Consider the following 16,512-nt stretch of genomic DNA (forward strand, 5'->3'; position numbering starts at 1 on the left):
TCAAGTTGGAATAGGGAAGATCTATGAAAACAGACATTAAATTAACCTTTTGATAGCCATCTGATTTCTTACCAGCAGTGATTCATTCTGGGGCAGATCTTAATATCAGTTATACCAAAGCAAATCCAGAGTGACCCCATTAAGTTAATTCCTCTATAATATTTATGCCTCAATAATTGTGGTTAGACTAGTGAATCTATTTCCTTGCCTGTGGGACCAGATCTTTGACAGGTATAAATTGGTGTTGCTCCATGAAGCCAGCATAACTACGTCGATTTAAACCAGTTAACAATCCAGCCCACAACATTAACAACTAGCAAGTGGTTTTAGGACCAGCAGCCAGCTGTCTAGACTTCTGGGCTACAAATATGACATGGGCTTTTTACACTGATGAGGTTTCCTTTAATGGAAGATAAATTAGTTATGGGTCCCTTTTCTATTTAGAAATAGCATAGGCATCACACACAAATCCTGAAGCAGGATAAATTAAGTCAGGTTCCTGGAGAGAGCTATAATTTAAATGAAAGTCTTTGAGTCGTGTCAAATATACTTTTCAGTTAGCACTCATCTATTCAGGCAGAATAGGAAACAGGGAAAGAAAGTTCAAAAGGCTCTAGTACATATCTGGCTTCAGAGAACATGCATCTGAGCAAGGAAACATGCTTAGACTGAAAGCCACCAGTGATACCAGATTTAGGACTGATCCCTGCAATCTTACCTGGCATTTTCCACTGGCCAGCCAAGGTTAGAGAAATACAGGCAGCAAAATCAGTGGAAGAAAGGTCAGTACCTCTTGTCCCTTCCATTGTCAAAATACACATGTGGAGATAGCCTTCTTTTAACTGAGAGCCCCGAAAACCAGCCGGGCTCCGCAAACACAGCTCTCACAAGCAGGAGGTGGGAATCTGCACAGAAATTTAGCAATTCCCGTCACGAACCAGCATGAAAGCCAGCTCACACTCCCACAGCTGCTTCCCAGAGCAAGAGCCAGTGTTGCCCAGCTATGCAGGAGCAGGCAGGACTCTGAGTAAGAGAGGAGCAGGAGCACTTAGAGGAGTATCACCTTCTACTACATACTCACATTTCTGATGAGACTGATGGTCTGTGGCTACAAACATGAACCAAAGCTTCTGCTAAAGCCTTCCAACCAAAATGTAAAATTACAATGTGCATTAAAAGAATCCAACCTTGTATTTCTGGTTCTTGGCTCAGCAGTTTATCTAATAAAACTTGTGCAGTGTATCTCTCAGGTTTCCTTATTAGGGCACTGCCAGGTAACTCTGATCCTCTGAATGTATCCTTGAATTTAGGATCAGTAACTCCTGTGGAGATAGGCACATCCAGCTGAGGAGTATGAGAACTGACAGCTGAAGAGCAGATGCAGCTGGCAATACAGACATGGCACCTCTCCTTCTCAAAGCCCAGCCTCACACAAAAATTAAACAAAGACCACAAGCTCAATATTCGAATTATTTCAGCTTGAATAATCTAGGCCAGGATTTTCAAGGCCCTCTAGGGGTGAGGTGCCTGATTCCCATTAAAATTAATTAAATAAAATTAATTTTAATGGGAATTGGGTATCCAAATCCCCCAGAAAGCTTTGAAAATCTAAACCTCAATTGTTATTAGAAACCCGAGTCAGAAATTAGGCCTATTCATGTTCCCAAAGAAGTCAGGAGGAGTTCTGCACTGACGTCAATATGCACAGGATTTTTTTTCCAAAATGCCTCTTTTTTTTTTTTTTCTTCTTGAAAAAAGACAGTCATTTAACATCAGAGACGACATTAAATTTCTCCTATAACCAGTGCTCTCTTAGTTCCTTTCCTCTCAGGTCTAATTCTGTGTTTATATTTTTTTCTATTCGATACAGGGAATAGGTATGTATTTGTGTTTTACTGGGATTGCTTTACTTTGCCTCTTTAGGTATAGTTACAATTTTTACCAGATTGAAATGCCACTCCAAGTAATCCCATGTAATACTTATTTGGGTTTATCCTTCGTGAAACAAATGGTGAGGCTTTCCACCCATGTAAAATGGCATTGCTACTGCAGACTTCACATCAGCGGAGGATCCATTCCTACAATTTTACATTGTGGCATTCTGTTCCTCTAGGCCACCTTTCCCAGCTTTTATAGCGAAGAAATTAACACACTAAATTGTTCTGAGCTACCAAGTCACTAAGAAAACCCTACATCATCATCAGCCTTAGGTGGAGATAAGCCAAATTCTGTTCGATGCTAGCGGAGAGACAGTGCCTGTATACGGCTGGTTACTGGGCTTGGTGCTTTGATAACGTGCCCTGGAGTAAAGCAGAAGTGACCCCACTGAAAAACACGAGTCTTCACACAATGCTTGTTTTCATAAGATCCCTTGGGGACAGAGACAACGAAGGCCATAGCCAATAGTCCTCTTTCAGTGAGCATCAGGTTCCTGTGCTGGTTGTAATTCCTGTGTTCACTGCGGTTACTCCTGATTTGTGGCATCCATACCAGAAAGAAAACCAGCCCTGAGGCCATACTCAGATTGGAGATTAATATCCAATGCCCATCAATGTCGCAGGTCTCAGTTTCCTCAGCCTCTGGAAAAAGGAGTGCTTGGACATGGCTCTTAACAGCTTCCTCCATCTCTGGTACTGTTACTACCAGCTCTCCCACTCAGTTACCCACTAATCAAAGCAATTACACTGCCCAAAATCACCTAATTCCAAGGCATTTGTAAGCGTAAGTAACTGAAGTATTTTCCATGGAAGGACACCTTTTCTCTTGTATTAACATACATAAACGTAAAATAATAACGCTTTATCTTTCTTTCTCTTGGATGTCATGGTGTCTTAGTAGAGTGGATGTATTGTATTATGTTTCTGGACCTTAAACTTTATAACCCTTCCTTTCTACATCATTACATCTTGTTTAAATTACTATATTTCAAACATCTTCCTCGTTTGTTTTACTCTTCCCATATTAGTAAAAAACATCTTCGGCATCCAGTGCGGCATACATCCTTTCAACAATGCATCAGCTCAAATTAATGCATTGTAATGTCATTATTAATTCAGTTCTACATGGTCATTTTTCATGTTCTGTTGAAGACAAAAGCAAACAAACAAAAATACAATTCATTCCACACTGTCATCCCTTTGTCCTGACCAGAACAACTCGATCGTGTTGAAGAAGGCATGAACCATATCAACCAAGACATGAAGGAGGCCGAGAAAAATTTAAAAGATTTAGGGAAATGCTGTGGCCTTTTCATATGTCCTTGTAACAAGTAGGTACTGGGTACCGGCTCTGCTATGTGGTGTCCAGTTTTTTGTCACAGTGAATGTCTGAAGTTTTTGTCTTTTTTTTCTTTGTCCTTTTCCATCTGCTTCATTCTGTGGGGATAAAATACTTGTGTTTAATCAGAACAACTGGAACGCATCGAAGAGGGAATGGACCAAATCAATAAGGACATGAAAGAAGCAGAAAAGAATTTGACGGACCTAGGAAAATTCTGTGGTCTTTGTGTCTGTCCCTGTAACAAGTAGGTGCTGCCTGCCTCATCTCTTTGAGCACTTAAGGCTGATCCCAAAGGCCTTGTGAAGCTCATCCTTGCTAGGCACATGGACAGGATGAGCATGTGGCATGCAGAAAGAACGATTCTGGTTCAAATGCATTCATCTCATAGCATAGACAACTGACTGGGAATTACTGTAGATGCATTAAAATCAGGCATACTGCAGTGAAAGCTTCACTGTCGACACCTTTTAATGGTAAAAGTTTCAACATTTTACACAAAGTGTACTGAGTGGTTCCATTTTCCAGCAAACAAAAACACTGGGGCTACCTTATTCCTGGAGACCCTGAATTTTGAAACATATTTTCACAAACAGGTTTCATAAACAAAACAAAAAAGCTGAAAAAAATGCAGAAGAGGTCATAATAAACATTACTCAAAATTACGGATGAAAATCACACAACATTCTATCAAGAGAAATAGTCCTTGATGAGATCTTGAAGGAGACATGATGTTTCACAATTGGAACCCAACCTGAAATGGTTTTCATCCTGCCATAAGCAACAGATTTGAGAAAACCTGAACACGTCATGGCAAATTCCTCTCATTTGGGTAGCACGTACACTAAGCAGAAATGTTGAAATGCATCGAATTTGCTTGCATGCCATCACACTTGAACGAAACCGTCCTCCAAGAAATGCAAAGCTTGTTTTAAATGCCAAATGAAAATGTGATGTGCGGTTCTGTGGGTGTAGGAAAGTGGACCGACCAGAAGTCCTTGAGGAACGGCAAATCCAGCATGCAGTGAGTAGGCATGCAACCATGTTACAGTGAAAAATGGTAACCATAATTGGTTGGTCAGAGATTGTGCAGGAAACAAAGCAGAGTGCAGTGGTTCTGTAGCATTACACTCCCTTTCTGTGTGGCACAGGTACTTTTTTCACAGCCAGGGCCTGATCCTACCATGATTATCAAGACCAAACGAGAGAGCTTTCATGGAGTTCAGTGGGTATTTTGCCAGAAATCAGAACGGTAGGACTGCGTTTCTGCCTTAACAATCGCCATTTATTTTGAAGTTAATTCCCTTGGGACACAATGCAGATACTGCCTCGGCTTTGAAAAAATCAATTTTGCTCCTGTGTGGGGTAAACATTTTGCCCAGAATATGTGTACTATTGCCTTAGTGTGCAGAATGGGAGAGAGGCAAGGCGGAATGGAAAGAGCTACACACACACACAGCCTTGGTCAGCGGGACTGCCTGCAATCGGTATCAGCTCTGATACAGGCTTTAGCCCTGCTGTCCTGCACCAGAGGACCCAGTGGAAAAGAGCTGCAGGTACAAAAGTATGCAGCAGAAACTCTGTATCTTCCACACTCTAAAAGCTGTTGCAACTTAAAGAGGAACACTGTCCTGGCTTGCTCCTCCTGGACAAACCTGGCATAATGCCTACATCAAAAGTTCACCCTTGAAGTACAAAAAATTCCAATTTTTTTTGCAGGAATCGTCATTTTTTAGGGCAGCTTTAATATTCTGTACTGTAGGAAAGGCTGCTTAGAACTGACAGCCAGACCTGTGGCATGGATGGGGTTAGCACCTGACATGTGGCCTTAAAACATTTATCATTTCACTATGATTGCAGTATCATGAAATCAATATATGCAAGAACAGAAAGATACTGCATGCATTTAATGTGGCGGATGTTCATTTTTAAAGGTGTCTCTTCCCTGCTTTAAGGCAGTATTCTGACCTTTGCAGTCTGCAGCCAGATTTCATAAACTAGCATTGCTAATCAGTCAACGTGTTCGGAAACAGAGTATGGATGAACAATGCTTTTAGAGACTGTTCCTTGAATCACTATGCCAGGACTCAACTGGTATGAGTAAGATGATATTCTGAGAAGTAGAGTGTAGGAGGGAGAGAAATCCATACAGTTCTGGGCATCAGTATCACCATGATCCCCTAATACTCTTCTGGCTGGTGGTAGATTAATGGCATATATTTAAAAAAGATTAACCATTTCACACATAACTATACTCTGATATACAGAGCAAATTCAACTCCATGAGCCTTAGCAAAACGTAAGGCTTGACCCTACATTCTTAGGAGACCCAAAATGTCCATGGCATGAAACTTCCACCAGACTGCATTCAAAAGGACAACTGCTATTGACCATGAGCAGACTCAGACTCCACCTGTTGACTTTAATGGGAAGTCCACAAGAAAATAGAGGTCAAGTTCTGGGTGTATAAAATCATTGACCTCAAAAACAGAGACTGCCTCACTCTCAAAGTTGCACAGGTCTAAAGAACAGGCAAAAACCTGTAAATGTATGTGCAGCAAAAGAACTACTTTCACTCATTTCTAGAAACACCAAAGCTGATGTATAGTTTCAAAGAACGAAGAACAAACAAACCAAGCACCATCTTTTCAAGTCTTCACAAACTTTAAGAGGAAATAAGCAACAAAACAGATGAGTAGGAAAGATCCTCTTTGCATCTACATTTTAATTCTATATTGGAGCATGCAACACATTTTCAGGCTCAAAAGAAGCTGAGCTGCTTCAGGGGGCATGGAGAGAACACGAGAGATGGGTTTGTTGCGTCCTTTCCCAAATCCCCCAGACGCACGTTCAGTTTCTCCCCCAAAATCCAAGCCACAGGGCTGTTTATATGACTGATTGGAGCTGACCGAGGAACAGGGAAACTACGGAGATTGGCAGTTCCCAACAGCTTTGTTGGAAACTGCTCCATTTCCAGAATAAAATCAAGAACTTATACCTACAGACCCCAAACACTCACACTCTCCTGTTAAAGTGTTCAATCTCATCTGACGACCCCAGTGACAGCGACCCTAAATATGCTGCACATGCTAATCTGCCACTGAAGGTATGCCTGGATTTTAATTTTCTATCCACGGCAGCTCAGTCAAAAATGGCTCTCTGATAGCTAATGTAACTGTCATAAACAACAAATACAACAAGTTGCTAGGCTATTTTAAAGTCGTGTGGTTTAAAGCTCCTGAAGGAAGTGATGATCCATTTTTGCCTGTGTCTTGCTTATTGTGAAGGCTGTTACTGCTGATGCATTAAGAGTATGATGAACTATTGGGGCAACTGTGCTTAGTGAGAATGCTTCACTTCTTATTCATGCCTGTAGCTGGTGCATGAAGAAAAATGTAGAAGAATTTCCCTTTCTGATGCTAGATTGCTCGTATCTTTTCTTTTCTCCTGCACTCATTTCACTTCTGCCTATTTTACTTTTTGTCTCTGTGGACAAAGGTTTGTACATCAACTGTCGATGTATGATTACTATTTTCAAGTACCGATATATTATTTGAAAAATCTAACAAACCCTATGAATTTTATGATAAAATCATCCCCAAATCACTGTGGGAAAGGTTAGTGGCTTTAAATGCCTATTATGCCACATACATGTTAGAAAATATCAACAGAAGCCCAATCTTCTGCATGGTAAAATGTTAAAATCTAGCCAAATCTGTTTTTCTCTAAGAGGGTGTGTTGCTGTGATGTGATGTACATACTATACTTGGCAGTTCTGTTTTTATGTCTGTCTGCCAGTACGTTCTCTGTGTTTGATGTCAAAACGTATGTGTCACTGAAATGAAACAATGTTTTCTACTTATCTGTATTTCTTCTCCTCTTCTTTTTTCTTTTTCCTTTTTTTTTTTTCCTTCTTTCTGGAAACTAAGTCAACATCCAAAAACCTGTGTGCAGTGTTGTAGACTTGACAATTGCAATTCACCCTATTGGAAACGAAACCTCTGACCATCACGGTTGTTGTGGCAGTAAAGTAAAAAAACCAAAACCTCAAACCCTCCTTTTATTCAGGGTTATGATATATCGGTATACAATCAATGACCCTCTATCTGAAAACTCATTTGCTTGATTCAGCTTTTAGCTTGGAGAAGTAAAGAGTTTTGCGTTTGTCCTTGTCCACTTGATGCTTTGTTACTCATCATCTTTTTTGCATAGGCTTAAATCAAGTGATGCTTACAAAAAAGCCTGGGGCAATAATCAGGATGGTGTTGTAGCCAGCCAGCCTGCACGTGTCGTAGATGAACGGGAGCAGATGGCGATCAGTGGTGGCTTTATCCGCAGGTGAGCCGTTTTATCCACTGTTTTCTCTCTATTCTCCTCATCACTGATATATTTAGATTTCTTCCATATGGTCATGAGTTCTGTGATGCTCATTAACTCCTTCAATGTTGCTGGGTAATGTGATGGAGCCAGTGTTTTCCCCCGAGTGGTGGGTGCTCAGATTTAGGTTGACGGCGATTAAGACAGGTACTAAAGCCTTACTGCGTCCACTGACTTCCCCGGCCCTATGGGTGCTTGCCTGAGCTAGTGCAAAGGATGGTTATGTTGCTGGAAATCCTGGAAGTAAGGGTCTTAGCCCTGAGAACCAGAAGATGCTTGAAAACGTGGCCCTAAACTTTCCTCCTTGAGACTGCCCAGATTTGGGCAATAATAAAATAGAAATAATATCTATTTATTTACTTCACAGCAGCAATGTGAGGTTGCAGACTGTCCCGGCTAGTCAGCACTGTCCTCTGCACTCCAGCTCCCTGGCATGAACAATGCCCTTTTCCTGTGGGCCTTATTATGGGTCTCATTAATGACAGTTGTCAAAAGCCTTGAAAATGAAGTGTCAGATAAATACTAGTTTATTATTATGTCTCAAGATATGTAGTGCTCATTATTGATCCTTGCCAGAAGATGTACCAAAGCATCCAGCGCCCCTTCCTTCCTTTTCAAAAAGAAAAAAGCCTCAGGCTCCCTGCCAAAGCACTGAGCCAAGCGCAGAACTTGAAGTACACTTTTAACTAGAGGTACACCACTTCCCTGCACGTGACAATCCAGAAAACCTCCCTGAATGGGGAGCGAGAGAGCCCCATTCCTCAGCTGCTGTAAAGCCACAACTATGGAGAAACATTGATGCTTCAGTGGCAACCCCTGTGCACTCAAATGAAAGCCAGTTTGAAACACACAGCTATACCAATGGCAACCAAACTGCAAACTTTCAGCAATACATAAGGATCCAGCAATAAGTACATACTGATTACAGTGCTTATAGAGCATGTATTTAGATGACAATGCTATCAGCTGAATGGATAAAGGCATACCAGTAGGCAAAGCTTTGATCTCTGAAGATTAAAGACACTGGATTAATAAGTAATTATCTTTCCAAAAACTATTATCCACTTATTTTTTTGGCTGCTGTGATAAAGGGAAATCAGTGTGATAGAAACAATGCTGTCATGCAATCTGGAGCATGGGATGGAGTTGCCATTTAAGATTGCTGGGTCTGCCATTCACTTTTTTTTTTTTATTTCTGGATGGCAGCCCCACCAAAACGAAGGCTGCGGCATGATAACAGAATAGCAGTGAAGGAAGTTGTACTATACCGTAATCGTTCTGCAAATAGCATGTAGTGCCCTTTTGCCACCTACATGAACACAAATTGCACAAGAGGCTCAAAGTATTGAGTTTCTGAGCGGGACCCAAGGACCTTGCTTTTCCCAGTGTCAGTCACCACATGCCTCTCCAGTCCCTGGAGAGCTGAACTGGGCCTTGGCTCAAGCACAAGTTTTTTCCTCTAAAAACCAAGCAAGTGAAAAAGACGGTGCTAAGAATGAGAGACAAAGGATCTTTACTAAAGCCAGTAAATCTGAGAAAAGCTGCTTCTGTCATTTACCAGAAATACCTTTAATTAAACAGGATGTTAGGTCAGGATTTTCACAGCTGAAGCAGCTCTTCCCCAGTATTTCGGTGAACTCCAAGTGTATGAGGACTGGACAGTATCCATTAGCTATGTGTAGTTCAAGGAGGGGAGCTGGTAGAGCTTCAATTCCACCACCCTCCAGCATTTCCCATGTACTCTAACCACACAAGTCCAAATGGAGCACCCTTTCATTCTTTGTTTGAGAAGGACCATCACTAGCAGAGAATTGCAGTATGTGGTACAGATAAGCTCACACAGCAACACTTCTAGGAGCAGCAGACACGAGCAGTATAAACGGAGTAGCGATGAACCCAGACAATTAAACCCACCATCCCAAAAAATAAGCATGTAATGTTTTTCAGGGTAGCTACTTATTAATCCCTTTTCTTCAAAGCTGAGCACAGCAGCATGCTCCTCAGGTGACAAGCGAAGGAAGATGCAGGGGAGGTTTCGGGTGAATCAGTTTCAGGGGGAACCTCCTCTGTCTCTGCCTCAAAGAATTGTTTTTTTTCTCCCAGGGTAACAAACGATGCCCGGGAAAATGAAATGGATGAGAACCTCGAGCAGGTCAGCGGCATCATTGGCAACTTACGTCACATGGCCCTGGACATGGGCAACGAGATCGACACACAGAATCGCCAGATTGACAGGATCATGGAGAAGGTAAGAACTGACATTTCTAAGAGGACCCCAAAAGGGGCCGTGTTTTCCCTTCTGCAAGCACAGGCTGTGCATGCTGCAGTTTCTTTTCAGCTCAGAGAAGGACAAGGGACAGAAATAGCTGCTAGAGCTCTTCTCTCTTCTCCTTCCAAATCCTTGGGCCAAAGCAGAGCTCACTGCTGTGGATCTTCAGGAACCTCCAGTGCAGGTCGGGTTTAATCTACGCTGTTGGGTTTGCCAGACAACAGCTGGCAAGGGGACCCCTTAGCACAAATCAAGGCTTCTTCTGCAACAGCTTTGGGAAAGGAGAAGTACCCTGAGCTATGCAGAAACACAGGGCTTGGGTCTGAATGCCCTGGCACTTCCTGGCAAGTTTTAAACCTTCCTGGACTTTCCCTTCCCTCTGAAACTCCATGAGCAATTCAGAATTGGATCACCTGTTTGGAGGACCAGTCCAAAAAGAGGATGGGGATTTATTAAGCAAGGATTTGCCATATGGTTAACAGTGCAGCCAGTCTTGTCGTGCTGCCTGCTTATAACCACATTAGCACAGAGATCTACCAGCCGTATTGGTATATATATGTATATATATACACACATATAACTGGGCCCCACACGGACCCAGTGAAATACAAAAGCTCAGCACTACTATTACAAAATCACCATCTAAAAAAGGCAAAGAGCACCGTCCCAGTGCCAGACCTGCACTGCAGACTTCTGAAGCAGATAGCAGCACCCTCCAAACCCGGCTGGGAACTCACTGCCATCCTCAGATCCCAAGATCTGCAAGCCATCTGCATTTCTACTGGCAGAGCTCCAGGCACAGGCACAGCCAGGCTGAAGTGACATAAGAGGCTAGACCTTCATCTGGTGTAAAATCAATACAACACTCGACTTCTGCTGAGATTTACACAACCTGAGGATCTAACCCAAGGACTTATATGTGTTGCTTAGAGTTAATTCTGACCTTAAGTGGTAGAGCTTGTACTCTTGAGCCTTCTTACACGTGCAAGCCGCCTCACATGAGCAGGATGCCCATGCCTATTTTTCACATCAATTAACTACATCAGAGCCTAGTGAAAAAATTAAAGATAATACTGCACTTAGGGATTCACTCAGATAGCTTTCCTTATTGGAGTTTGATTCCAGAGAGAGAACTGGGTGAAGTACACATTGTCTTAAAGGTGGGAAGTTCGTCTCTGACAGAGAGACAGTCACGTAACACAGTAGAGCACACGGCTTTGAATCGGTCAAAAGCTGTGTTTTATAAAGCTGCATCTGTTAGTTTGACTGTTTTGGAAAATGCACAGTATTACAGTGATGCCATTCTGCAGCATTTCATGCTTCTGGGAAAAATGAAACAGGAGCATAAGGGGGGAAGGATTTACCGCTGTTATTCATATGAAAAGCGCTAGAAAGCAGCACATCTATCTACATTGCGAGAAGGGACTGGAAGATTATACAGCCTACATCATAACTGCCTTTAAATAAGAAGTCTAGGACATATGTTATTTTCTCAGAGCAAGTATGAGGACGTGCACTATTACATGTTACCAGCTACCCTGCTCATGACATAACATAGTGGCAGGAGACATGCCCTGTGGTTGGAAATCAGCTGCATCCTATGTGTGCCTGCAGGATACTATCACAAACTGCAGCAAACTTAACAAGGCACTGTTCTTCTATCAGTTCAGGCTTGCAAACATCTGGATTTTGAAAACATTGACCAGACCCTTTGTGCACATGAAGCACATGGGCCAAATCTCTAGGCAGTGCATGCTGAGAGCCGTTGGCTAACTGAGGGACTGGCCTTCCACATCTATGCGGTCTTCTTACGGAGCTAGACATTTCATACAGCAATAGAAAAACAACATTGCAAGCTAATGGGATTCATTAAATCCAGCCTCACAGACAGGCCTTGTCAGGCAGAGCCCTTGGCTAAAGAACAGTGACACATTTCTGAAAGATGGATTTGCAGTGTACACAAAGGAGTCATCATGAAAGCAGCATAAAAACAAGACAGTCTTCAGTCTTAGTGAAAATCTGCCAAATTTCTCAGAGTAAGGACACATGGTAATAAGATACTAGAAAAAGAAACACAATATATTAGGAAAACCCTCTATAAAAGACAGGAATGACGGTTAGTCGGATAATACTGAAACCACAAATGCATATACATCCATTTTGCAATGAAATACGGCAACAGACCATCATCCCTAGCTGGCGGTGGGCAATAAAGCATTACTGGAGTTGTTTTCTTTCCCTGACCAGCTGGAGTACTGTGCTTTTGATCAGCTATGATCATTAGAAAGACCCTTCGCTGGCACATTTTGCAAAAGCTGGGGTGCATCACAAAGCTAACTCAAATGCTCCTAAAGCATTTATGTTAAATTGGATGTGTGCATCCAACCCAGAGCAATCTCATAATGCAGAGATGTAATCTGATCTACCCACAGTAATCAGGATAGCAAGGCTTTGTCCTTCCCTCAGATCAGAGAGAAAGGGACAAAACCTAAAATGATGATGTCATGAGTAGGTCAAATGGCCCAGATATCATCACCAGAAGATGCTGGCCCTAAAGTGATCCATAAATAGGAGGCTGGGAGGAAAGCAGAAAGGGCTCAAAGCATTTTGTCTTGACCTAGGTGGGAAGGTCTGCACAAAGACTCCCGCTGACTTCGATGCAACATCATCCACCAGAGTTAGACCTTAGTATTCCTATTTAGGAACATTATGTTTCATCAATATTCAATCAATATTCATGTATTTCATGACAAACATAACTGCTTCCAAAACCATTAACTTATTTTTCAGGTAGTCTTTTGGCAAAAGCCCATAAAACTGTACTGTGGTAGACAAGATCAAACCCATGGCTAAAATGAAGGAGCGCGGCTTATAATGAGTAGTTACGCTGATTTATGCTTGTTGAGGATCTGGCACATGCTACTGTACTAAAAATACACATCTACATAGCATTTGCCAAAACAATTATGGAGAAAAGCCCAAGATATTTAAGAATGATCTATTGCACATCAGTATAACCCTTTTTAAAGGATTTTTAAATGTGGGAAAGTTGCTTCACCATTCTGTCTTTGCAAATTGGAGATTTAAAATAAATCTGTACAATTTGGATATACCCCAGAGATGTGGGATCAATCACCAAAGCTAACAAAATGCAGCCATCAAACCACAGAAGAGAGTTTGCTATTTGAGTTCATGCTTTTAAAGCAGTAACACAATTCTCACCTTTCCCACAGGTCTGATTTAAAAAATTGAAAACATTTTCTATCTAGTCCTTCTGCTAGCATAAGTCGGCATAGCAACATGGGCTTGAATGGAGCTTTGCCAATTTTTGTCAGCTAAAACAATGTCTTTAGCCTCCAAAACTAACTTCTGCAGAACTACAGAAAGCCATGGTCAAAGTGTCTTCCCACTCAGAGAGAACTCCTAAACCTCCCAAGTGGTGCTGTTTTTTTTAACGGCATTTTATAATCATGGCAAGTGTTACCCCATGGAAGACAGTGAAGTTAATGGTTCAGCCTATGCTGGACTAAATTCCAGCTTGATTGCTTCAAACAACGGTAGAATCCCTGCCTTTTCTTAATTCCCATTTATGCTGCTGCCCAATGAGAGAGGTTACTCATCTTGCAACTACACTGGTGAACTTTGTTGAGAGAAAGGAGTAACAGCATCACTTCTACCTATACCCTTCCTTTCACATGTAGAGCAAAGATACCCAAACTGATGCATTTTCAAAGACATTTATTTTTTCCAGCATTCCCTACATCAGATGATCTAGCTTCCCTGCTCCAGCGATTCTCTACACTGACCAAAATTTTAGTTTTGACTGCATGCCTGGTGATCTAAATTAGAACAGAGTCCAGGTCCACCGAATCTTAGAGAGCACTGAAGCTTTTCACCAGTGAAATCCACGTGCACATCATCAGTTCTCATCCTGTCATCCACTACCATCAATACTGTTAGCACTATCAGTAACACCAGCTACAGATGTGGCACAGCATTTACAAGAGTCCAGTGAAGCTGAATACAAACATAAAAGATCTACTCAAAGGCTACCTGAAGTGTCACAAAACCAGCAAATCTGTAATTTCCTTCTGGGTTCCTAATATCACTACAAAAAACAGCTCTCCGGTATTTTCAACTTCTTTTTTTTCCTGACCTAGCCAAAACTAAAGAAGTGTCCACAAGGCATTGTAGATGTTCTCTTTCTGCCCTGTATTCATCTGTTTCTTTCCTTTGTGTTTCCCTAGGCTGATTCCAACAAAACCAGGATTGATGAAGCCAACCAGCGTGCAACAAAGATGCTGGGCAGTGGTTAAATGCAGTGAAGTGCATTTCCTTTTAATGCTGTCCAACCGGGCAGCACCTTCATGCTTTTATCATGGTATTTACCTACTAGGTTTGCACACATGCACATATCAGCCCCATTGTAAATGTTGTCCTGTGTAGTTTGTCAGCTTTCCAAAAATGATACTTGTAATTATTTTTTTCTAGATATCTTTCTTTCCAAAGGTTGTACATAGTGCTGATTTGATGGCTATAGCTCACTATGATGTTTTTTGGGATTTTTCCTTTCCTTGTTTCTATTTTGGATTCCTTTCCTTTTTTCCCCTCTCCTCACTTTTTTTTTAAACGATGTTTGCTGAATGACAACACTGTTGGAATGCTAAACGTGCTGTTAACCTTTAACTATACAGTATTGTTCTTGTAAAACTGTGACATTCCACAGAGCTACTGCCATGCTCCTGTCTTTGGGTATCATGATGTTTAAGCACTTAAACCTGCTGTCTTCAGTTCTTCATTGCCATTATCTGTTGTTATGATTTCATAATTAGACAATGTGGAATTATATTACTATAACAAGCATTGCACTAAAAAGTGACGTGATTTATGCATTTATGCATGAGGAATAAATAGACTTTTAGACTCCTACTTAAACAAGAATTTTCCCATGGCAGTAGCACACCAACAATGACAACAAAAGCATGCTCAGTATTCGGACTCTTTTGGGACTATGTTATACCAGCAAGTTTGCAGTTGTGCCACTTTTTTCTTGTTGATATATATATAGTTATTAATCATGATCATTTTTTTTAATTATGAAAAAAGAGGGATTTGGCACTCACCATTTAGCCATTGCCAGCAAAATAAAAGCTTGGCTGAAAATACGTCAAAGACAAAAAGAAATAAGTGTAATATATCGGGTTTGTCTGCTGCTTTTGAAGACTATCTTTTGGAGGAAATGACTACCATATGAAATGGTGCAAAGAAATGTAATTTTTATAAGGCTCTCTCTTACTAGTCGCTATCCCCATGTGGTTTGTTATCGGTACAGTTCTCTGTTGCTTACCTAGAGCTATGCACACCAAATCGCTGAGATGTTTAGTAGCTGACTTAATTAAAAAATAAATAAAAAACCTAAATGAATGAACTCTAGATAAACTGTGAGATAAATATCATTTACAGCATGTAATATGAAATTCCTTATGTCTCCTGTCAGTTTGTGAAGTGATTGACATTTTGTAGCTAGTTTAAAAATTATTAAAAATTATAGATCTCAGAATCCATGTTTGCTTTATCCATTTGTTGCCCTACGTGTCAGTGACAACTAGTTATTTGCCACTTACCTGGGAAAAGAGAAGCGCAAAGTCCAAAGACTTTTTACAAACTGCTTCTGTATTACATGTGGGAAACTAAAGATTTCTGTTTGCAATACTGTATAAAAGTAACTACTCCAAAAATAGCATTTTACACTCAGCACATTCCAAGTGAATATTATTTTAAATAACCCGGCCTGGATTGCCAAACACTGAATCAAAATATATTCTCTTGTTCAAAGGAAAGAAAAAATTAAATAAATGTTATGGTACAGAAGGATACGGTTCCTTAGTCAATAAAATCTATTCCTGTAGTGGATCTAGCCACGTGCTAATACACCTCGTTTCAGGGAACACTTTGAACTACAGAGTTTGTATAGTCTGCTAAGAATAATTTTCTCAAATGACTAACAACAACTAGTGTTTACTGCCAATGAAAAGTGTTATCATATTTTCCCAGGGTTTTTTTTCCCTATATGGACAAATTATAATTAACTCTGCATGAGTGACAGTTCACTCATGTGTCTCACATGGCCCTAAGTCAAAATACACAAAGAACATAAATGCTTGCATAATTAAAACCGCATGATAATGTAGACAAGCTATATTTTCTTCAGCAGCTTTTTATTTTTAGTATCTATTAAAAATTCATTTATGCAAATATTTTTCCCCACTACTTCAAACCAAAGAGTAAACTTCAAGCAAACATTTTCAATCTGCTGACCATTTCCAATCCTGTTTATTCAGGGATTCTAGTATTCGTGACAGCACTATCATTCTGCAATGTCAAAGCCTCCTGAAGGAGGGCAATAATCGTACTGGAAAATGCGTCAGCATGGGAACATACAAATACAAGGATATTTGGGAAGGGCAAGAAATATATAAGAAAGTAGTGAAGATATTAATGGAGGTATTATTCTCATCTGTTTGACATGAATGCACCCTATCTGAAGAAGATCATACTTCCAAAAGCCATTAAAGCTGATCAAAAATATA

General features: G+C 40.8%; 1 protein-coding gene across 2 annotated transcripts in view; it reads left to right on the plus strand.

Annotated features, from left to right (window-relative positions):
* SNAP25 (synaptosomal-associated protein, 25kDa) overlaps positions 1 to 15,756 on the plus strand; it is a 30,461-nt gene extending 14,705 nt beyond the window's left edge. The window contains exons 4-7 of one of the 2 annotated variants that reach the window (XM_009582366.1): positions 3,406 to 3,523; positions 7,489 to 7,614; positions 9,757 to 9,901; positions 14,170 to 15,756. In XM_009582366.1, coding sequence (XP_009580661.1) covers positions 3,406 to 3,523; positions 7,489 to 7,614; positions 9,757 to 9,901; positions 14,170 to 14,238 — 458 coding nt within the window. In that variant the 3' untranslated portion in view covers positions 14,239 to 15,756. Of the gene's footprint in view, positions 1 to 3,150; positions 3,269 to 3,405; positions 3,524 to 7,488; positions 7,615 to 9,756; positions 9,902 to 14,169 lie in introns of both variants that reach the window. The other variant, XM_009582367.1, reaches the window with a different exon arrangement.
* The last annotated feature ends 756 nt before the right edge of the window (positions 15,757 to 16,512 follow it).

Source organism: Fulmarus glacialis, unplaced genomic scaffold, assembly GCF_000690835.1.
Source record: "Fulmarus glacialis isolate BGI_N327 unplaced genomic scaffold, ASM69083v1 scaffold10567, whole genome shotgun sequence".
NCBI classification, from domain to species: Eukaryota; Metazoa; Chordata; class Aves; order Procellariiformes; family Procellariidae; genus Fulmarus; species Fulmarus glacialis.